This window comes from Tetrahymena thermophila, assembly GCF_000189635.1.
Source record: "Tetrahymena thermophila SB210 genomic scaffold scf_8253811, whole genome shotgun sequence".
NCBI classification, from domain to species: Eukaryota; Ciliophora; class Oligohymenophorea; order Hymenostomatida; family Tetrahymenidae; genus Tetrahymena; species Tetrahymena thermophila.
Genome location: NW_002475923.1, coordinates 294986 through 318149, shown reverse-complemented (window position 1 = coordinate 318149; position 23164 = coordinate 294986). Strand labels below are relative to the sequence as shown.

General features: G+C 21.4%; 6 protein-coding genes across 6 annotated transcripts; 3 read left to right on the top strand and 3 right to left on the bottom strand. All coding sequences in view use genetic code 6, as the record gives it.

The window, feature by feature from the left end:
* Positions 1-282: 282 nt before the first annotated feature.
* On the top strand, positions 283-1502 carry TTHERM_00526930 (ETC complex I subunit motif protein; the record flags this gene model as incomplete). The annotated part of the gene is made up of 7 exons (XM_001028104.3): positions 283-358; positions 514-609; positions 896-1009; positions 1074-1152; positions 1209-1291; positions 1346-1396; positions 1444-1502. 7 exons carry the CDS (start codon positions 283-285, stop codon positions 1500-1502), a joined length of 558 nt encoding a protein of 185 aa, XP_001028104.3.
* Positions 1503-2527: 1025 nt separating this feature from the next.
* On the bottom strand, positions 2528-4201 carry TTHERM_00526920 (chromate ion transporter (CHR) family chromate transporter; the record flags this gene model as incomplete). Its single annotated transcript, XM_001028103.3, has 2 exons — positions 2528-3603; positions 3886-4201. 2 exons carry the CDS (start codon positions 4199-4201, stop codon positions 2528-2530), a joined length of 1392 nt encoding a protein of 463 aa, XP_001028103.1.
* Positions 4202-4722: 521 nt separating this feature from the next.
* On the bottom strand, positions 4723-6548 carry TTHERM_00526910 (hypothetical protein; the record flags this gene model as incomplete). The annotated part of the gene is made up of 4 exons (XM_001028102.1): positions 4723-5408; positions 5477-5896; positions 6030-6341; positions 6416-6548. The coding sequence occupies 4 exons, from the start codon at positions 6546-6548 to the stop codon at positions 4723-4725; spliced, it is 1551 nt and encodes a 516-aa protein (XP_001028102.1).
* An 8782-nt stretch (positions 6549-15330) lies between these two features.
* Positions 15331-15900, top strand: TTHERM_000526909 (transmembrane protein, putative; the record flags this gene model as incomplete). The annotated part of the gene is made up of 1 exon (XM_012801092.1): positions 15331-15900. The coding sequence occupies one exon, from the start codon at positions 15331-15333 to the stop codon at positions 15898-15900; it is 570 nt and encodes a 189-aa protein (XP_012656546.1).
* A 1943-nt stretch (positions 15901-17843) lies between these two features.
* Positions 17844-18674, bottom strand: TTHERM_000526908 (transmembrane protein, putative; the record flags this gene model as incomplete). Its single annotated transcript, XM_012801091.1, has 1 exon — positions 17844-18674. The coding sequence occupies one exon, from the start codon at positions 18672-18674 to the stop codon at positions 17844-17846; it is 831 nt and encodes a 276-aa protein (XP_012656545.1).
* Positions 18675-18942: 268 nt separating this feature from the next.
* On the top strand, positions 18943-19260 carry TTHERM_000526907 (transmembrane protein, putative; the record flags this gene model as incomplete). Its single annotated transcript, XM_012801090.1, has 1 exon — positions 18943-19260. The coding sequence occupies one exon, from the start codon at positions 18943-18945 to the stop codon at positions 19258-19260; it is 318 nt and encodes a 105-aa protein (XP_012656544.1).
* Between the last annotated feature and the right edge of the window lie 3904 nt (positions 19261-23164).

Sequence of the window (23164 nt, the reverse complement as noted above, 5' to 3'; positions counted from 1 at the left end):
AATAATTTTTCAATTCTTTATGAAAATATTTAGTAGTGTTTTTGAGTATACATACAAACTAGATTTTATGTATTTTATTAGATTTGATAAGGGAAGAATAAAAAAATATAAATTCAGAAAGAAATAATGAGTAAATGAATGAATTTTTGTTAATTATTAATGAAATTTAAAAGATTCTTGCTTGATTGATTAAGGAAATTTACAATAAAAGAAAGTTAAAATAAAAAATATTATCAAATATATTACATTAAATCTTTAGAATTTCTCAAAATTAAGCAAGAAATGCTTTTACCTAAAAACGCCATTTAATCAGCACGTTACTTTGAAATTTAAAAGATACCTGCTAAGATTGCTAAGAGTACTTGATTTATTTAAAAATATTTTAGGGAAAAACAAAAGCTAAATAATTTTATGTCAAGAATAAGAAATAAATACTATAGAATATATTTATAATTGATCAATTCATTACTGCAAAATATTAATAATTTTTATCAAAAATTATAAATATCATAGCTGCAAACGAAAAAATTTTGAGTGTTGGTGTTGCTTAGAAGAACAATATCTAACCTAAGACTGTTACAGCTCAAGGTTAAATTGGCTTCGTTCAACGTAATTAGTTTCTTTGATAAAATTAAAGCAGTTTAAGCTAATATAATTAAAGATGATTGCAAATAAATAAATATTATCTTTATCATAGTTTTAATTCTAGTATGCTTACTATAGTTATGATGATAGCAATATATATAGAGGCTTGATACTTTATGATAATTTAAATCTAATGAATATAAAATATATTATTTAATTCATTTTTTGCAATTATTTGAAGTGATATTAGCATCTTGAATTGCATATTTTTATATTAATTGTAATTAATCATGATACCTATTTAACATAGATCCTCAACTTGATAGCAGCTGCTAATATACTCAATTCTACACTCCTTAACGTCGTGATATCCGTGGAAGAGTTGCAAGAATCTATATTTAAGATACTAACCATATGCATGACAGTATTCATTTATTATTTACTGAAAAAACAACTAATTCAAAACTAATTATTAAATTTCTTAATAGCTCCTTAAATTCCTGAGGGATACAAGTGGACTCTTGAATTTGAAAGACAAGCCTAATATAAGACTCCTTGGATGGGATGGTAGCATTTTTTAAACTATAAACAATATAAACTCATAAACTATTATATAAATTAAGGTCTTTTAATGGTGATACTTTCTCTAAAAGAAACCACTATTTCTGTACCTTGGAAGATGCTATTTCTTACTGCAAACAAATGGGTATTTTACAATCATATTTCAAACTTTTAATGTAAATTTCGTATTTTTAAATAGGTTTCGGTTATGAAGTCTCATTCCCTCGTTCTCGTTATCACACTAGAAAGAGTAAATTTAAAATATTGAAACACTTTTTAATGAAAATTGTTAAATAGGTTATGCTGATAATATGCTCTGGCCTGGTCATGACAATGCTGTTGATGAAGACTGTTGATTTTGATTAAAAATTAGAAAGTAGTTTGTTCTTTCTATCTTTATAAAAAAGAATGCATTTGAAATGATAATTTAGAATCTTAATATCTTTAATTGTTAAATGTACAAAAGTATTTATTCACAGTTACCATTTCAAATTAATTAAAAAAGTTAAATAATGATATACTTTTAAGCATTTTTTTAGAAATTAATTATACTATACTCTACCATTAATCAATATTTATCTTCAAATTATTTTTATGTTGAATAAAATTGAGTTTATCTAAAAGGCCTAATTTACTAAATATTTAATAATTTACCTTTAAAAAAACTTGAAATTTAATAATGAATTTGTAAATAAGGAAGTAAAAAAATGTCAAATATTGATTTAAGAATTTTCTTATTAGATATAAAGATTATTTTTATGAAAAAATAGATCTATCTATTGTTACAAAAATTATTATTTAATTACCTGTGCCTCATAAACAAATAATAAAGAAATATCATTTTTTAAAAGGCAAAAAAAATTAAATTAATCTAAATTAGCAAAATTAATTTAATTTAATATTTAATAAATAAGCTTCAAAATCAAGTATCAAATTGTTAGAAACTATTAAATCAATATAAATCAATAGAAGAAGCTAAAATGAAAATAAACAAATAAATATTTTAAGCAAAATAGTTTATCAATTTAAATATATAATCAAATGAATAGATTTAATTTATCTTATAAAATTATAAAAATGAAGATGAAAATAAAATAAATTTATGCAGAATGACATGTTTGTTTGATGAGATTTTTTCTTATTTATTATTAATATATTGATCAAATAAAGTAAGACGAGGCATTTTTTAAAAAATATAGAATTTAGATTAAAATATAATCAGCTAAAGATAAATAAAACCCAATAAACCTTAGATGTATTTTTTATCAATTATTTATTATAGAAGAATCAAAAGAATTAGATTAATAAAAATTGTGATTTTTAAATTAGATTGTAGTACATGAACATAAATAATAGATTTAATTAGAGAATAATTTAAAATTCAACAAGTGCTGTAATCTTCAACACCTCTGTAATTTCTAAGAGTCATATAACGAACAACCATCAATACTCCTCCAAGCAATACTACAAACGGAGCTGGTAATTCATAAATATTTAGTAGCACGAAAGATATAACGACTAATAGAGAAGAAGTGACAACATCATCTTAACCAGCATTTCTCCAAAGAATGTATGTAGTAGCAAAAACAAAACCAATAGAAACTAAGCTAGCTCCACGAATAAAGTTGTTTATATTAGGATCCTTACGATGAGAGTGCCAATAGGGAAGAACACCCCATATAAATAAAAAGGTAGGAAGGTAAAGGAATATGTATGCAATAAAAGCTCCCTTGAACCCATCTGCAAATCCACCAACATAAACAGCTATATTCATAATTGGTCCTGGGATCATATTGTTAACTGAAAATCCATTAAAGAATATATCAGATGTTATCAAATTAAGGGCAGTAAATTCAGTAAAAAGCAAGGGAATACCAACATGACCACCTCCCATAAGGAGAGAACCAACATAATAAAATGAAATAGCAGCTTCAACATCCTTAGTTTTTAATGAAATTCTTAAAATGAGGAGTACGGCTAATATTATTATGTAAGCATACAAACTATTTTTTCCAAAAACTCCTCCTTGTTCTTACAATACTCTGCTAAAACGAGGTTCTGCAATTTAAATGGAGTCACGGCTTACAACAGATACACTTGTACGATAGTCTTCCTTTTAGGACATTTACATTATAAACCCTCCAATAATCATAAGGGCAAGCATAAAAATAGGTGATTGATATAAAATATATAAAACTAAACTTGATCCAATTATAAAAGTATCCTGCCATGAGACTTTCATTTGTGTACAAAACTTCCATGCAGCTTAAAATACAACTGAAACAGAAGCACTAGCAAATCCATGAAGAGCCAATTTTCCCAAGCATGGCACAACCAATTAATTTAACTATAAAATACGATAGATACAGCCAAATAAACCCATTATTAATGCACCAGGTAATGTAAGTCCTATAAATGCAAAAACTCCTCCCTTCCAATTATTAGTTACCAAAGAGCCTACAACAATAAAAAAAAATTAATATAAATCTTAATATTTATTAAAAAATAAATCATAATTAATTTATTAGTTTTTGTGTTTGTTTAAAATCCAAAGTCTTTTTTGTTAAGGCAAGAAAATAAATGAAACAAACTTTCTTTTTTTTCAATTTATTGATATATTTTTGCAATAGAATATAAATCTATTTATTATTGTATATTTAGTTTAGCTTGCAATAATAATATCATATTTATGATTTATATTTTTAAATAGAAGTGCTAATAATTCATTTTTATTGATACCTATTGCTATTGCAACTTATGTAATTACAGACCCAGGGATACCGCAACAAATTGTAAATATCTCAGTGAATAATTCTTCATTTACCCATTTGAGATCATCTACAAAAATTTTTTGTAAATCCTCTACTTAATTCATAGGTCCTCCAAAACTCTTACATCCTACATTTAGCATGATTTTAAGAGTTTCGAAATAACCTGCATCTGTTTTAAGATCTATTAACTCTATTTCATCTGCTTGTTCATCTATTTAATTTTCATCTGCGTTATAACGCGATTTAACAGGGTATTCAGTTGTCAATTATTCCTAAGTTGCCATAAATAATAATTTATTAAATTGTTTTTTATTTATTGCCTTAAACAAACAATTTTGAATTTATTTTAATTAGAAGATATATTGACTTTTTTTCTATCTTAGATTTCTTTATCCTACAATTAATTGAATTGAATTGAATAGCCTTTAATTAATCAATCAATCAATATCTGTAAAATTTATAAATAATATGATGAAATAAATAATTTAATTGAAAAAACTTCAATTTTCAGTAAGTAAATTAATTAAAACTAGGTTAACAGATATAATTTATTGAATTAAATATTTAGATAATTTATCAATTTACATTTTATTTTCTATCTCTACAAAAAAGTATTAGATATCACATGAAATAGAAATAAAATCATTATGTTTTTTTGTCAAATTTATTAAAAACAAACAACACCAACCAATTCCTTCCAACTTAAAATATCTAAAGTCATTTTATTTAATTTAATGGAATATTTTATAAATTTAAATTTCTATCTTTGAATAAATAAAGTAATTTGGTATTTTGCTTCTTATCATCAATACTAATAAGTTTATCTTTGTTGAGTGATAGTTTGAGAGGCATACTAGTTAGGTTATAAAGTACTTCTAAACTGAACTGGTTAGTTAGGCTGATAACTATAAGCGTTATCAATATTATTGACATTTATAACATTGCTTTAGCTTAATACATTGTTATTATTAGCACCGTTTATTCCACTATTACTACGAACACTTATCCTTTAATAAGAGTTGTTAAGTATGTTTGGGTTATACTACTGTGCTTCATACTGATTCTATTAATTTGTTACATTTTGAATTACTTCAAAATTAGTTTTTGAGTGATTAGGGTACAGTTTTTCAATTTCTTTCTTTAGAACTATAATGGTTGCTTTTAATCCTTCTATCTCCACCTCTCTTTTCTGTGAAATAGCTTCAAATTATTTAAGAGCTTGTATTTCCCTTTATTAAAGCTAAATTTTTTGGTCTTTGGCTTATATTTCTTGGCAGAATCCATCAACATCTTTTTGTATAAATTGTAATTATGAAGTTAATGCACTTATTTGGCTTTTTAATTGATCAATCTATTAATCATGACGAGACTGGTCTTATCTTCTTATATTTTGTATTTCTTCTGCAAAATGAATCTTCAAGCTCTTTAATTCATCATTTTCTAGCTTTACCTTCTCAAATCTTCTTTCTACATCAATTATTTCCTTAGTATCTGTTAGTTAATATATACAAAAATATAACTAAATTTTTTATTTATTTATTGATTATTTGTTTTATTACTTGTGGTAATTTCACTCATCTTATTACTGTGGTTTTCTAATAAAGTTAATCTATTTTCTTAGAACTAGACCTTATTATTTAACTTGATCATTTCCTCAGTTTTATTTTTCATTTCTTTTTCGAATTGCTATGATTTGTCTTTTAATAAAGTGTCATAGTTTTATTTAAATTAAAGAGATAACCTTTGCTCTATCTTAACAGCCTCAATCTTGTTAAATTCAACTAGCTCTTAAATCTTTTATTTGGAATCAAGTATTTACTTATCTTTCTAAACAATTAAATGTTGAAGATTTTGTATTTCTTAATCCATCACTTTAATTCTTGTAACAAACTCATCGTATTAATTGTCATCACCTTTAACCAATCTCTTATTTAGCTAATCTATCTCTGAATCCTTATCTCTTATGATATCCTTATACCCTGTTTAAATAGTATATATTTATTATAAATAACTTAATAAACACAAAATTATTTCTTTAAAAAAAAATATAGAATTTAATTTGCAAATTTCCGTTTTTCAAGTTTTATTCTAAACAAATCCCAATAAAATTACTTTTTTCATTTTCATCCATATTTGTTATTGCCAATTTGTATTTCTCTATCTGATAATCTCTCGCTTTATATCCCATGAATATCTCATTTAATCTCTTAATTTCTCCTCTCAAGCTATTTATTTCACTGTCTTTTTCATAAGCTTGATTGCTTAATTTCCTTCTCAATTCATCGCAAGTCTGATTTAATTAATCAAAGAGCTGTCTGTTTTCAGACTTTAATCTAGCTTCAAACTAAACCTTTTGGCTATACTCTTATTACATCTTTAGCTCCTCTTTAAGCTGCTCAATTTCTTTGTCTTTCTTAATTAATTCTTTTTATAAATTAAACAATTGTTATTATCTTCACATTATTTAGATTAAAATATTATAAACATCAATTTATTACGCTATTCATATGTTTGTAATTAAATGGAATTCTGGTTAATCTTTTACCAAGCAGCTTTCAAAATAGAATCAGGAGTGTGCTCTAAATCATTAGGGTCCTAATTCTACTACTAAAAAGGTTATTAAACTTACATTGAATTCTAATTTCTATAAGGTATATTCACTTTATTAGTCAGTAATTTATCCTAAATACCTCTAAAACTTATAAATAAATATAAAAAATCAAAAACTTGTAAGTAAGTAAATAAATTTAATAATCTAATGTATTATAAATACGAAGACAGACTAAAAAGAAATTAAAAAAATATTATCTGATTGCGTTATTAAATATAATTTTTTTTAGAATAAATATTTTGGTAGTATTTATGGTAAATTTATTTGGTAGTTAACCCTAAATTCTTGTAAAAATAAAAAATAATAAATATTTAAAATAACTTATAGATTAAATTCTATACTTTAATAAAAATAATTTAGTGATTTTAAATTATAAGCAACAATTATAAACATTATTTATGATTTTAGAATTAAATATAAAAATAACTTGTAATAAAATTAAAATTAAAATTATTAATTTTTATTAGCAGATTTTTAAATCTTGATTTATTATTATCAAAAATAAATTAATAAATAAATTTGTAATGGATCAATAAAACTTTTTTGAAACATAAAATAATATTAAGTTGATAAAAATGTTATTTACAATCAAAATCAAATAGCTAATTAGTGCTTGCTTTTACTTGAGATCTAAAATAATAAATTAAATTTCATAACTTTAAATTATAATTATTTATTTTATTAATATATTTTAACTTTCAATTATTTTTGGATGGATTTATTTAAATTTCTTATTTTTTTAGTAAATATTATCATAAAAAACTTTAATAAATATGAAATAAAACATTATTCACTTATAATTTGACATATTCAAAATAATAAAATACTTTTAAGAGTAATTAACTGTAAATTATTTTATTATTTATCCATTTTTTAATATTAAGTTAGAAATTTATTTAATTTTTAAAAAAAATTAATTTAATTAAATTTTGAATTAATATGATTTTAATCTAATTTTTTTATTATACATTCAATAATCATTTTAATAAGTGATTGTCCATTTATTTAAATTACATTTTTATTTTTAAAATCTAAATATTTATATCATCATATATATAATTTATGGATTACGTTTTTATGTAAAACATTAATAAAAATTGCTTTTATTTAAATTATGAATTGATAAAAATAGTTTTTATTTAAACAATATTCTAATTCATCTTTAATTTAAGTGAGAATCAAAAAAATTTTTCTAATTTTATTTGAAAAATAATATTTTTTTTGAATGAAAGTACAATATTTTTAATAAATGAATATTTAAAATATGAATTGGTCTTTATAAAACGATTCATTCCAAATTATTTAATATTCAATACCCTTAGATATTTTAGCCATTTTGTTTGGTTACTGAAATAAACAATTTTCAAAACATTAAATTAATTTTATTTAATATTTAAATAATTATTTAAATTAACCTATACTAATAGTCAAAATAATATTAAGATTCATCATTTTATTTTTTAAAAAGATGTTTAGAAAAAACACCTTAAATATAAATTAAATAACAAAAAATGAAAAATACAACTTAAATTTATTATAATCTATTGCAGATATCACTCATATCTTTTGTGCTGAATCAAATTAATATTTTCTATTTGATTTAATTTAAGTTTTTTTAAAATGAGTTTACAAAATGTATAAAGTAATTATGCAGGTGCTCTTCATCTGATATCAAAATAGTAAGAGCAATATTTGATTGATTTCTAGAGGCTTTTTTGATATGCATCTAGGTAACAGAATCAATAGAATTCTAAGTATTTGTGTTACAAATTTCAACTTAATCAGATTCTTGTTATTCTGTAAAATAATTATCATTTGTTAGTAAAAACACTAATCTCAATTAAAAGAAATTTAAGGGATAGGGTTAGAGCTAAATTTTCAGTCAAAATATTTAAAAGGGGAATGAATATTAGTTACTTAAATTAAAATAAATTAATGACATTACATAATCAAAATTTTTATCAAGAATTATTTGTATTTTTTTAATAAAGGAATTTAATTACTTTTATAGTTACACTTTTTTAAAATAATATTTTATTTCTTATTAAGGTGAATAAAAACAAATGACTGAATATTATTAGTATGAAATCATTTTTTTATTGTATTTAATAGTTTATAAATATCTTAAAGACATTTAAATATGAAGTTAAAAGAGCAAATAATTGAAAATAAATAACAAAATTTATTCTATACTATTTTAATTTAATTTCCATATTTTGTAAATTTTCTGAAAGATGAAAGCTGATAAAATGAATATTTAAGTTACTGTAGATAATAATTTTAATATTAAAATCAACAAATGAATGAAAATTCAACGAATTAAAAAATTATTTGTTCTTTTATTTAAAATTAATAAATAAAATTTAAAGTTTTTATTTTAAAAATAAATTTTAATTGATTAGAGGTAATTAATATTTCGTATTACAATTAAACCTATTCAATTTTTATTTGAGAATTAATAGAAAACTCATTAATATTTTAGTAATTCAATGAATTTTTTAAATATGGATTTTTAAAACTATAATTTATTATTTAAGAGGAGATATTAAAAGTTCTTTAATATTTTATATAAATATTGGTAAAAATGTTGTACATTTATTGTACCTATGAATGCATTTTAAATTAATAAAATATATAATGAGTAGGTTTTGAAGGTACTAATGAATATTTTTTCTTTAATAAATAGCATCTAACAGCTTACTATTTTTATAATTAGAAGAGTCCTCGTATTCTTTTTCTTATCGAGAGCTTATAAGAATTGTAAACCTAAATATTATTTGATATAGCTAATGATCAATAAATAGTTAATTTTCATAATTTTTTTGTTGTTTACAAATTCTTTCTTCTGTCAGATTAGGATATCCTGTAGTAACTCATTTTTTTATCAGAAATCTGAGAAAAGGGAATTAACTATTAGTTTTACTATTTCAAACTGTAAAAATAAAATGTAATCATTCATTTTCTAAAAATTTCATCAAAAAAATAATTTAAAGCAGTAACCAAGTCTCCTGCTATAAATAATATAGATAAAATTTATCTATCCTACCTCTTTAAGCAAAAATACATGTGTAAAAAATTAGAGTAATGAAAAACAAAAAACCAACTAACCAATCAGATATGTTTGTTTTTCACTAATGAGTTAGTGTAAGTTTAAATAAATTTTAAGAATAATAATGTAAAAGATTTTAATTTTAAGAAAAAGATAAAAATTAGCTAGTGTATTTGATTATCTATTTTATATGAACAGCTTGCCTTAAATGGTCAAATTCAATGCAGTAAGCTGCTCAAATAAAATAATGGTGATCAACGAGTGATGATTAATTCCAACAAATGGTACAAAAAATACCTTAATTATTTATACTAGCTTAAAAATTCCTTTTTAGAAATTGTAATCTGTATTATGTTAAAAATTATATAACAGCAAAGAGTTATTTGAGATAAACAAAATTTTATATTTTTCATGCTTACTTTTTACATTTTTATATATAAAAGTGCTTTAGATTACATTCTATTTATTTATTTATTTTTACAATTTTTGAAAATTAAAAATTTAATGGCGGGCGACTCTTTGTTTACTTAATATTCTTAGTAAAAATTCAATATTATCTTATAAAAATAAAACTTTCTAGCCTAAATATATTTAGTAATATCCTTAATTCGATAAAATGAAATATTAAAAAATAACATTTTAAGGACTAATAAAATTAATGTATGTGTTACAAAGTAAGAAACTGTTTTTTGAAAGCAACAAACATAAAAATAAATTAAAAATGGCTAGTTATTTAACTCTTGTCTAGATTAAATAAAATAGAAAATGTGAGAAATTTAAATAACGAGTCAGGAATAACAGCAATACTTTTTAAAAAATGTGTGGATAAAAGTGATATTAAAAAGAGGCTGTTTGTTGTTTTTAAATTTAAGATTATATTAACTGTTTATGTTTTATTTAAATTTTTTAAAAATAAAAGTAAATTTATTTTTTACACAACTAATAACTAATATTAATCATACAGACATTATGTTTCAACTTAAGGAAAGTGGTTGTTTTAATATTTTATTTAGTTAAACGAGATAGTTATTTAAATGCATATAAATTTTCTTTATTTATTATAAGAAATTGAAATTTTAATTGGATTAATAAAAGAATAGTTTATTTGAGAAAGAATAAGGGTAAATTATGTAAATTTCAATAAGCATTATCATAAATTGAAGGATACTGTATTTTTTTCTTTAGATTTTTCTTCAATTTGAAATCAATTAAGGAAAAAGAGTTAATTTATGTATTTTTTAACTGGCTAATTATTTATTGATTCATTTAACTTTATTTGAAATTGGGGTTTTATGATTATATTAATCAATATTTGAATAAATTCAGAAAAAAAGTTAATTTAAAGTTTTTTAAAATGATGCAGTGAATTTTGATAAATTTTTTAAAAAAGAAAATTTAAATTTTGGTAATAAAGAACTATCTATATATCTATCTATCCCGGTTGTTTCTACTTTTTAAGCGATTGCTAAAATTTAATCAACAAGGAAGCAATTACTAATAACAAATATTCTTTATTTTGTAATAATAAAAATATTATCAAGATGAAAATATTTATTTTAATCAATCATACACTTTAACAATTCAAACAAAATACTTGCACAATTTTCTAATTTTAGAATAGAATTTTCACTTTTACGTTTATGCTAATAATTTTTCGTAATAATTGATGACATATTTTTTAAAAAATATAATACAAAGGTAAGTTTTAGAGTTATAAATAATATGGTAATAAAATTTAGTTTTCATAAAATATTAAAATAAAAAGTAAGTGCCTAGTTTTAGGATAATATTTTTTTAAAACCAACTTCTTGTATATTTTAAAAAATACTCTTTTCCTTATTTTATTGAAAATAATTAAATTAAATTCTCAAAACGCCAGAATCTATCCATTAATGTTACTATTTTACCTTTGGGGTGAGGTAGAATTAACAAGCTTAAAAGTTGAAATTGTAATTAAATTTTTTTAATTCTCACCATAGTTTTATGAATAGGAATCAATTTAATTCTTTTTATGATGAAAATTTTCTAAATAAAATTTAAGTATTTTAATAAAAAATTTACCTTTGAATGCAAGTTTTAACTTTATTTTCATTGTAATAATTTAAAGTTTTAGAAAGAGAAGTTGTTCTAGATATTTTATTTTATAAAACTTTTAGCAAAAAATTGCATTTTTTTACAAGATTGTAATGACTTAGACATAAGAAAGTATAGATAAGCAAGGCTGGCAATCTTTAAATGTTAAATTATTCAGAATTAACTAATTATACTATCGTATGGTATTAATGTCGGTCATATGGTGTTAAAGAAAGTTTAATTTTTTTGAGTGAAATAAAAAGGAAATTGAAAATTAGAATTTTTTCTTATGAAAGTGTTTGATGCGAACAGTAAATATAATAAAATTATAAATCTACCCTATTTTACATTATTATCATTGTATAATAAAAATAAATTAGAGCTGATTTTAATTTCAAGTGATTTATTAGGTAGGCGATAACATTCTTTTTTACTTTCCAAAGTTTTATGCAAAAAATAAAAATGAAAAATGAAGTTCACTTTACGAAACCGTTTATTTTTGGATCAAGCACGATGATGCCTCAAATAAATGGAATTTCAGAAATTTCTTCTATTTAATTATATGATTACTTGATTTTATTGCTTTGAAGTGGTATAATTAAAAAACTGTAAAGTAAATAAATTAATCAATAAAAAAATAAATTATTCGCTGTATATTTTTTTGTTATACTAGAGTTGGCTTACCAAATTTTATTATAATTTCTAATGAAAGCATGAATATATATATAACTTTTTATGCTAAATTAGTAAATTTCTCAAGAATATTAAGAATTTACATTTTATATTAAAAATTAAAAGTGAAAAATAGCATGGAGTAGTCTCAATTTATAAATAAAAGACTTCAATCTTATTTATTAGTGCTCAAAATCTTTAATGCACTACTCATTTTTATTACATAAAAAATTTTAAAATCATAGTGTTTGTTTTGAAAATTAAAATTTATAATTTTATTTAATCATTAAAAAAAACATCTTTTAAAACTTTAAATCTTTATTTTACATAAATAAAATTTAAAGTGTTTATTTATATTCAGATTTCGAATTATTTGCTTTGAATATTTTATCATACCATGCTTTTGTTAAATTAAAATTAATTTATCATGGAATTAGAAAGCTAAATAGTAAACAAAAAAACAAACATATTTTGTAATATCTTAAAAAGTGAAAGTAAGAATAAAAAATAGCTAATTTTTACATGTATTGGATTGTAAGACAAAACACTTCATTAATTTATTTATAACAGTTGTAATGAAATCTCAAAAGTTTGAAATTTGCTTAATTAATATATTTAATGTAAGTAAGAGTAAAGCCAAAACCAAACGCTTGAAACATGTAATTAGGAAAATAAAACAGGATTTTGAGCTCTAAATAAAAAAGCAAAAGAAGACTTCATGAATATTAATATAAGTAAGCAGAGAAAATAAGGATTATAATTTAAAATAAATCTATTTGCACAGCAGATCTATTTATCTATCTATCTTTAATTTCTTTCATAGTAATTATTAATTTATTATATTATAAATAAATAAATTTTAAGATAGATTGATAAATGAATTTAAATATTCTATTAATCATTCGTTATTCATGAAGAAATAAATAGCTTCAATTTTATTTTATTTTTTTTTGTATTTTTGAAAGAATATTACATATACTAGAACAATTTATATTCTTTATCTATTATTTGTTATTTATAATATATGTAACACACCTCAACTAAAGAAAGAAATATAGAAAGTTAAAAAATTATATAATCAAAAGTTGTGTGGAAATAGACTATATATTATTAACAATATTTATTCAATTATTATTTTTTGAAATTCTGTTTGTAATCTAATTTTATTGTATTTACTTACAATTTTCATAATATTGTTAATGCATTATTTTAAAGATAATCCTTGGAGCATTTAATTAAATAAACTAAAAAATACACTTTATGAATAAGAACACTATCTTTTATTTATAGGTAGAGCATCTAGGAAAATAAATAAATGTGTTGATGGTTAACCTACAAATAATTATTATTTATTTATTTAAATTTTCAAAAAACCTTCCTAAATTAATTTGAAATTTTTTGAAAAGATTTTTATATATGTAGAAATACTAAAAATTAAAGCTCATTTGCTTGAATGGTGGTGGTAATTAATTTGTTTACAATACTTGGTTTATAGATTAGAAAAACTTGATTTTTTTTGTTACTTAAAAATATCTTTTTTTGTGAGTTTTTACAATAATACTTGTAACTTAAAATTAATAGAACATTTGTATTTTTGAAGTTACTTAAAATACAATTGCAAGTACAAGTATAGTCCAAATATACTCTTTTTAGAAATAGATGATCGTACTTACGTATATTCGATCAGAAGATATTATAATAAAAAAAGAATAGTAATTGAAGACATTGTAAACATAGCTATTAATAACTCATTTAAGGTATTTTTTTTATTAGAATTTACTTGATTAATTTATCCAGTTTGTATTCAAATTTACTGAAAAGAAAAAAGGGGGTGAATTTTTGATTTTTACTTACAAGTAACTTGATGAATAAAATAAAAAATACATAAAATTGAGGTAAATTAAATTTTCAAAAGAATATAATGGAATGTAATTATATTTCTAAAATAATTAAGTGACTAAAACGCGGTTAGTTACACATTCATACAATATATTAAAATACAAACAAACAAACTAACAATCAATCTTTTGATAAATCAATTAATCAAACAATCATCAAGATATTTAATTACATCTGATGATTATCAATTTTTTTAAATATTGAAGTTTATTGGTTTTATTATAAATTGGTATTTTTTTTTAAATTTATTACTAATTAGTATTTATAGTTTTTTGGTAGAGTGGCTATTGAGTTTATTTCTAGTGGTTTTTATTCTTTTTTGTTTTGGAGATTGTATTTATTTATTAATTCTTTATATAGTGGCATTTATTGATATTGATTGATTGATTGATCTAGTTGTTTATTGAGTTTTTTAATATTGTGGTATTTATTGAATTTTGAAATGATATCTTTATAACAATATATTCTTATATTTATCTATCTATATTAGTTTTTTATTACTTTTTTAAATTTTTATTATTTAAATCAACGATGTTAATTAATTTAAAAAAGTTTATTCAAGATTCTTACACACTTTTTTGTCAAGTTTAATTCTCTTCAAGTATAATTTTTATGACTAAACTCTTCAAATTATTTAGGGAGATTATGCTCATCTCTAGCTTTGCTAGGCGTTAAATATTAATTTATATTTATTGAATGGAAAAAAAAATAGAGTTTGATAATAAAAAGATCTATGATTGCTTAATTAAGAAAATAGGTTATTTCAATCTTAATTTAATTAAAAAAGAGTAAATATTTTGTTTTTGCATTCAGTAATATATAGTTCAAATTAAATCTTGTCCCAATCAATATTAACTGTTTGTTTGTTTCTATAGCCGTAAATAAAATTAGTCGAATATTAAAAGGAGAAGTTGCCGTTAATTAATTATTTTTATTAATTTTTCGAGAGTCTGTATATGTTTATTATAATATCGTAATGCAAATTAATTCTGATAAATGAGCAATTTAGATAAAATAACGAAAAATTGATATTTTGGCTATTCGAAAAAGATTTGGGTTGAAATGTTAAATGAAAAGGAATAAAAAAATTTTCACTTAATTTGTGATTGATGTAAATCTTGTACGAATTGAACAAGAAATAGAAAATTTAGAGCTCTTTAAATGATCAAAAATGTATTTTGATGACGTAATTTATAAATTAATATATGTAGTCGAACTATATATTTCTATGTAAGTTAATTTCAATCGTTATTTCCTTAATGCATTATTCTAGCTTGTTTGTTTTTAATATTTTCATTAAATTTTAAATTTATTTCATCTACTAAAATTTATTTTTCCAAAAATCCTTCGTAAGAACGAACTTCTAACTAAGAAAAAAAGTAAGTAAGAGAAATTAAATATTCTATGTAATTGATAACATTTTTTTAAACAGTATCTTATTATTAAGATACTTTAACAAGGTATAATTCAAAAATCTGTAAGGAGGGGTGATTAAGAGATTTTAAGGAAATAAATAAATACTATATTTTTTAAAATTGATTAAGCCTTTTAGATTAGATTATGTGTAAAGTCCTTTATAAAAAAATTTCAGGCAAGTAATTTCTTTCTTTCTTTCCCCTTCGAGAGATTAAGAGTTACTAGTGAAAGTAGCGGCTTTGAAATTAAATGAAAGTGAATGAAAGATCACTTTATTTTTACTTAACACAAGTAACAATCAAAGTGTAATTCAGAAAGGGTTAGTTCTATAATTTATTGAAATTTTTTATTATGATGAACAATATATAATAATTAATCCAATTTTAGCTGACCTTTATTTAGACAACTATCGTTCTAGTAATGTGTCAGTCGCTTGAAAAAGAGTGCAGACAATTGTAGATTATGACATGAAAACATAATCCTGTTGATTGCTCTAGAAAGAATATCTTACAGTAGTCAATGAGTCAGTCTACTTGATTCAGCAAATAATAATTAAATATTATCAAATCAGCAATCAAATTATTTTATATCTTTATTAGAATTTATCTATATAAGAAATATCCTCTTTTTTTAAAAGTAACCATCAATTCTAAATATGAATGAGTGAGTTATTAACTCAAAATAAATTTTGCTGCAAAGTGTTTTATTTATTTATTTAAAATCTTCCAATAAAGGAATAACAAAAGAATTAGAAAGTTAAATAGAAAAAAAAAAAAATTGAAGTATTAAATTAAAGCTAAATGGGTAATCAAATCAGCTCTATTAGTTTGTGTTTTTTCTTTTACATTTTACCTTGATCTTTAAACATTTGATGTTACTGAGTAATAAGAATTAATAAAACCTAGAAATTTTATTTGAATTCGGAAATTTTATTATATTTTCTTGATAAATATAATAAACTAATTAATGTGCGTAATCTCTATCAGCAAATATTCGATTTATTTTTGTATTTTCTGGTTGTGATACTAAATATTACAAAGTAAAGTATTATTTGATGTAAACAAAAAAATCAAATTAAAGATATTCTTTAATTAATTATTTTAATCTATCGTAGTTTATTTGTTTGTTTGCTTGCTTGTTTGTTTGCTTGCTTGCTTTTTGGCATCCTTGATTGTTTGTTTTAGGGGGATTTTTTTAATGTTTACATTTTTCTCTTCTTAGTAAACAATAGGTAAAATAATTAATGTATAGGTCGTCTAAATTGTGCTTACAAATATTTATTATAACTTATAACTTAACTTCAAAAAAAATAAATCCTAAAATAATAAAAAATTATTTAAAAGCAAAAAATATTAAATAACAGATTGAACGAAAATTTTAATTGAAAACTTTCAAATATTTATAAATTAATTTATTTTACTGCATTCAAAAATTTATATGTTATTTCGGTTGTAAGGTTTATTCATTGTTATGTAAATAAATTTTTCATACAAAATTTTATTATTTATTGACTGATAAATGAATGAATGGGAAAATTCTTTTTCATAATATTTTATACAATTTGATTGTGGAGCTGAATAAATATTTTTAATTATATTTAATTAAAATTTTTGTTTTGATTGATAAATCTCTATCTCACTGTAAATTAAAAGTTTAACAGATTTTGGATGACTTTTGTTGATTTTATTACTCCACACTCGAATAGTTACTTTCTTGAATATGTTTATTTTTTCGAGAATAAATTCAAAGCAAACATTTTTACCTAATTCATTCATTTTTATTGATACATTAATTAAATGCTATTACTATAAATAATAACTATTATTGATAATTTGTAGCCATCTTTTACCTTTATATGTTCATTTAAATTATTCTATAAAAAGCATTCACAAATAATAGTAAACAGTATTTAATAAAAAAGTTTTACTTTAAAGCCTAAATTATTTGCGTAGAGAAGAAATTCAAATTAAAATTTTGATTTAAATGTAATTAGGGTAAAGTCAACTTCTTTTTGGTGATAAATAATTCACTTTTGAAAAAATTATGACATATTAAAATGTTTCTAGAAAAAATTTATTTTAATTATCTTGATTTGAGCCTGAAAATGAGAATGAAATAGAAGAAAGTCATTTTATTATTTAGTAGAAAAGGAGAGGCGAAATTACAAATAATGCTTGCTAAAATGAAAAAATGATAAAGAATATTATCAAATAGATAAGCCAACAAATAAATAGATAAAATTAACAAGAAATAGTGGACATGTGTAATTTACCTTACAAATTAAAGAAATCTATAAAATATACAAAGATAATATATAGATTAATATTATCAACTGAAATTAATAGTAAATTTAAAAGCAGTATATCATATTTTACTTGACTCTTGTTACACTTTACGAAATGCTAACTTTAAGATCTAAAATAAAGACTTGACTTTGAGTTAAGTAAATCCTAATATAATCTTTTATTACTTTAAGTGGATAATATCCACACGAACTTGAAGTCCTAATATTAATTTTAAGTTTTAAGGCAATTAATAGTACTATTTATGCGCTTCTACATGTATAGAGTGCATTTACCAAATATCTAGTGTTTAGAACCTCTATTCTTTCAAATATTAGCATCTATCTACTGTAACTTGAATTTTTATGTTACTCTACTTCGCTTGCTATTGCGATTTTTTGCTTTTTTTTTTATTGCCAATCAAATATTTTAGGTTGGCAAATTAAGAAACATATTTAATTTTATAATAATAAAAACTGAAAAAGGTTAAATAAAATCTATTTCAATTCTTTCAAAAAATCAAAAATATTTAGTTCTAATCTAATGAATGTATTATAAATAATTTAAAAAGTAGAAAAGAAAGATAGATCGACCGACAATAAACTTCCTTGCTAATTTTTTAATTAGATTTTGTATTTTTAAAAATCAAAAATTTATAGCTTTTTTTAATCACTAAAAGAATAGGAAAATAAATTTGAAAACAAAGGCTGATTGATTATATGGGACTATTAATGTAAATAGTAAATTGCTATCATCTTTGCTCAGAAAAAAAAACAAAAGTGGTATCAGTAATTTATTAATCTATAATGACATTTTTTAAGGAAACAGTAAATAATTGCTTATCTATTTGATGGTTTCTGATTGACGAAATAATTTTTTTGATATTAAACGCACATAATTTAATAAATATGTAAGTCAAAAAGGAATGAATAGGATACTTCTATTTAATTTAATTTTTTATGTAACCTATCTAATTAATTGCTTTATTATCAGATAGATGAGAAAATAAATATATAATAAAAAATGAGAAAGACTATAAAGCAATTGGCAATCACCAGTTGCTTCATAATTTTTTCTCAGTAACAACCAAAAAGAAAATTTACCATAATTTTATTGTTATAAACAAATTGCCTAAACAAGTTGCATTGTGAAGGACTACTACTTTTTATCTGCTTTATATTTATTTTTTATAGATCGATTATTTAAATCTTTGTAATCTAATTCTGTCGGTCTGTCTGCCTGTCCGATTGTTTCATATTTTTATATTTTTTTCTCCATTCATTACTCACTAGTCTTAAACTAAATAGAATTATATTTTCATATAATTTATCTTCCTCTTGATTACACTTTTAAGCATCATAAAATCAAAACAACAAATGCTTGCTTAATGTGTACCTATAGACTTTAACTTAAAAATTGTTCATCATATGACTAATTTTAGGTATTAAAATCACCATAGAATATCCATTTATTTTATTGACTGTTAATTGTATTTTGCTAATTTATTTTTGGATTATTTTTACACTAAAATTTTTTCATTTTAGTATTTTCTCATTGTTAAAAAAGAAGTTATTTAAAATATTTTTTCGATAATGTGTCTAAAATTTATAAAAATAAAAAAGTAAACAAATGCAGCAATAGCAATTATATTTGAATTAAGGCAAAAAAATTGAACCCGTATTTTTTGAAGAAGATTTAATTTCTTTGTTTGTTTGTTTATTTTGCTTATTAACCATTAGGTAAATTATATTTTTAACAACCTAAAGGTTGGTAATAACTAATTAATTCTTATTCCGCTACTTCTTTAAATTATCACATATGCTTATGTTGTTACATTGTAATTAACTAACATTATTTCCTAACTTTGTAAATTAAACCCTTGAAGGAAAGCCCATTTTATCTTAATTAATTTTTTGAAAAATAAATTTGTAAAACCGTATCTTCTGTAAATTTCTTAAATCACGCAGTATTTTTAAATTCATTGAAAAAATATTTTTTGTTAAAGTATTCTATGTGCGGCTTCAAAAAAAAATATTAAAATCAATAATATTGCAAAATCTATCGTATTGCTATTTTTTTAAAAATAAAATTGAAAAAATTTACCTACTTTAATTAAATCAACAGGAATAAGTTGTTCTATTGTTGTAAATTATGTTGGGTTTTTTTACCATACATGAAATTAAGATCATCATTTTTATATATATTTCCTTAAAATGGACGATTAATTAAAGTAAAAAATGAATAGGATTAAATAAAATATAGTTCGATGTAAGTAAGTAATTAATTATTCTCCAACCAATGGTTCCACAAGTGAAATCATAAAAGGTTTCAGAGACTCTTTATGAAATTGGAATAGAAGAATTCATAACGAACAAAAGAATGAAGAGGATAAATACTCCTTTTCTTACACATTTTCAAAATTATCTATGTTATTTAAAATAATTTAAATTACAGAACAAATGTAAAGAAAGCTAAATAAAAAATTAAAATCTAAGCCTTAACAAACTCAATAATAGCTACCCAAATTACTTCTTTGTATATTTAAATGTGTATTTTTTTTACTTTACATTTTTTCATTGTGTAAAAAGTTAAATGCATTACACTATACCCATTTCTTTAATTTAAATATTTTCAAACAAACAAAATTCACAGTTTTTTCTCTCGATTTCCTATCAATTTTACAAAATAAAATAGAAAACATCGAATTCGGCTAATTAATTTTCTCTAACATGCATTTTCCATTTAAAAGGCTGGTTTACTCTTTCAAGTTAGATAAAATCCCTGGCGACTTAATAATTCAACCAAATTAGCTTTCACAGACAGACGGGTGAAAAAATAAATTACACTTCTTAGTAAAGAAATTCAGCCAAAGCAATTTTTATTTATTAAGTAAAAGACTATGTGCTGAATTAATTTACATTCTAAAAAATTAATCTTGTCAAATTCTGAATTGATTATTATTAAATTGCATCTTTCTTTTATAAAAGCGAAAATTGAAGAAATACAAAATTAGTGCACATTTTAGTTTACTAGAATTTTGAGAGTCTGGTTGGGTGCATCAATCTAAATAAAATATTGATTGATTGTTTGCTAGCTGTACTGCTTGCTATTTGAATTTTCTATTAACTTAATTATATAATTGCAAATTGCAAGGCTATAGAATGAAAGTATTCAAATTTTTAAATTGAAAATAAGTTAAAAAAGATAAATTTGTATTTTTTCTTCACAATCTATTTATCTATCTCTCTATTAATAAATTATGACAAAAAAAAAAATGATAAATTGACAAATAAAATTTATTTCTTTGCAATTAATTAATTAAATAACACCATTTATATATTTATTGATTAATTATTTATTTATTTGGATTAATATAAATAACTATTTGATTGTCAATGTACAAATTTGAAAAGCAGAAAAATTTATAATTTCATTCAATTTTAATTTCAAAAATATGTAAACTGAACTTCGCTTTCTTATTAATAATCCATCCTTTCAAATCATCAAATAAATAAATATTTATTTATTTATTCAACAAAAAGATAATCACTGCTTACCTTTTTATATATTTCATTTTGAAATAATAAAAATATATTAAAAAAGCTGAATTACTTTGATACTCTGTAGAGTTAGTTAGTTAGAGAAATCATATAAAATTTCGATGTGATGAATCCTAAAAAGTTCAAAATTTTTTTATGCCCACAAAAAAGATTAAAATTTACAAATTTGAGTATAAATAAGTTTTAAAAATGGTGATTAATTTCAATCATGAAATTTTTTAAAGCTTGAATGCTTGTAAAAGTTAGAGATAAAATTTTGTGAACGCTAATTAATTTTACATTAAAAAAAATAAATGTTCTTACTTAATTTTAAATAAGAATTTTGGCAATTTGATTTATTACAACAAGTATAAGGTTTTTTACACTAATAATTATTTGTGTATTACAAAATAAAAAGATAAATTTTAGCTTGAATCTTAATAATTTATCTATCATTCTATTAGTAGTCTTCCTTTTTCTTACTCGTTTTTACACATAGATTTTTCTTAATATAATTTATTATGTAAATTAATTTTTCCTAAAGATTTAAGAATATTTTATATTGTTTAATTTTTTGCTTCAGTATTTGGTGATTGCTATATTTAATTACGCTCTAAATAGGTATTACAGTTGTTCTGAGTAAATCAGAAGGATATTTGTTTTAAAAAATATTTAAAATGTGCTTATATTTACTGAAACAAAAGTAGCTTGTTCGAGTATTCAGTTTATATTACAATAAATTTTTATTTTATCAAAAGTGTTTCTTTTTTTCATTCATGTAAAGCATACATACATGCATGCCTGCATTCATGTGTAAAAATTTATATTATTAATTATATTACATGGTATTTTTAATCAGCTAGTAAATTTTGTGCCGTCTCATTTATAGAAAAGTTAAATTTTCTCATCATTTATTTACTCAAGGATATTTACTTTCTAATTTGTAACCAAACGAAAATATGAGCAAAAACAGAAGTATTTTACTAGATCAGTTCTTTCTCTTTTTTCAAAATTAAGCTTTATCAAAAAACTGAATCTAGTTAATTGACAATAGTACTTAATTAAATTAATTAATCAAGTAGTAAGCTGAGAGATGTGAATGATGCTATCATATTTCAATTGAGAATCAACTTATTGTATAAATACAAAAAAAGTCCAAGGAAATTAAAGATAAATGAGAAAAATTATTTGAAAAAATAACAAATTTTTGAGAATTTTTTCAATTTTTGAGAATTTTGAAACAGTAATAGTAATTGCTTTGAATAAACTAACAAAAATAGAAGAATTTATAAGAAAAAACACATTATGCGTAATTCACTATAACAACAGCTCTTTTGCATATTTAATTAATTAAATGCACTTTTAATTTTAAATTTAGTAATAGATACGAAAAAAGTATGATTTTACGCGTGTGTATGATCCTCATATGTATGTGTGTGTGCATGTGTCTATATTATAGTATTTTGTATAAAGTAAGAATATTTTCAAAAATTTATTTAACTTATATATTTAAGTTACTGGACTATTTTTTAATTAATTAATATTGATTAGATCGTAATACTGAGAGGAAGAGTATTGAATAATTTCTTTAAAGTATAAATTCGTTTACGTTTATTATCGAAGAAACCTTATGTTATTAAGAAAAATTAATGTTTAGCTAAGGGCAAAATTATATTCAGAGAAGAATGAAAAAGGGTTAATAAAAA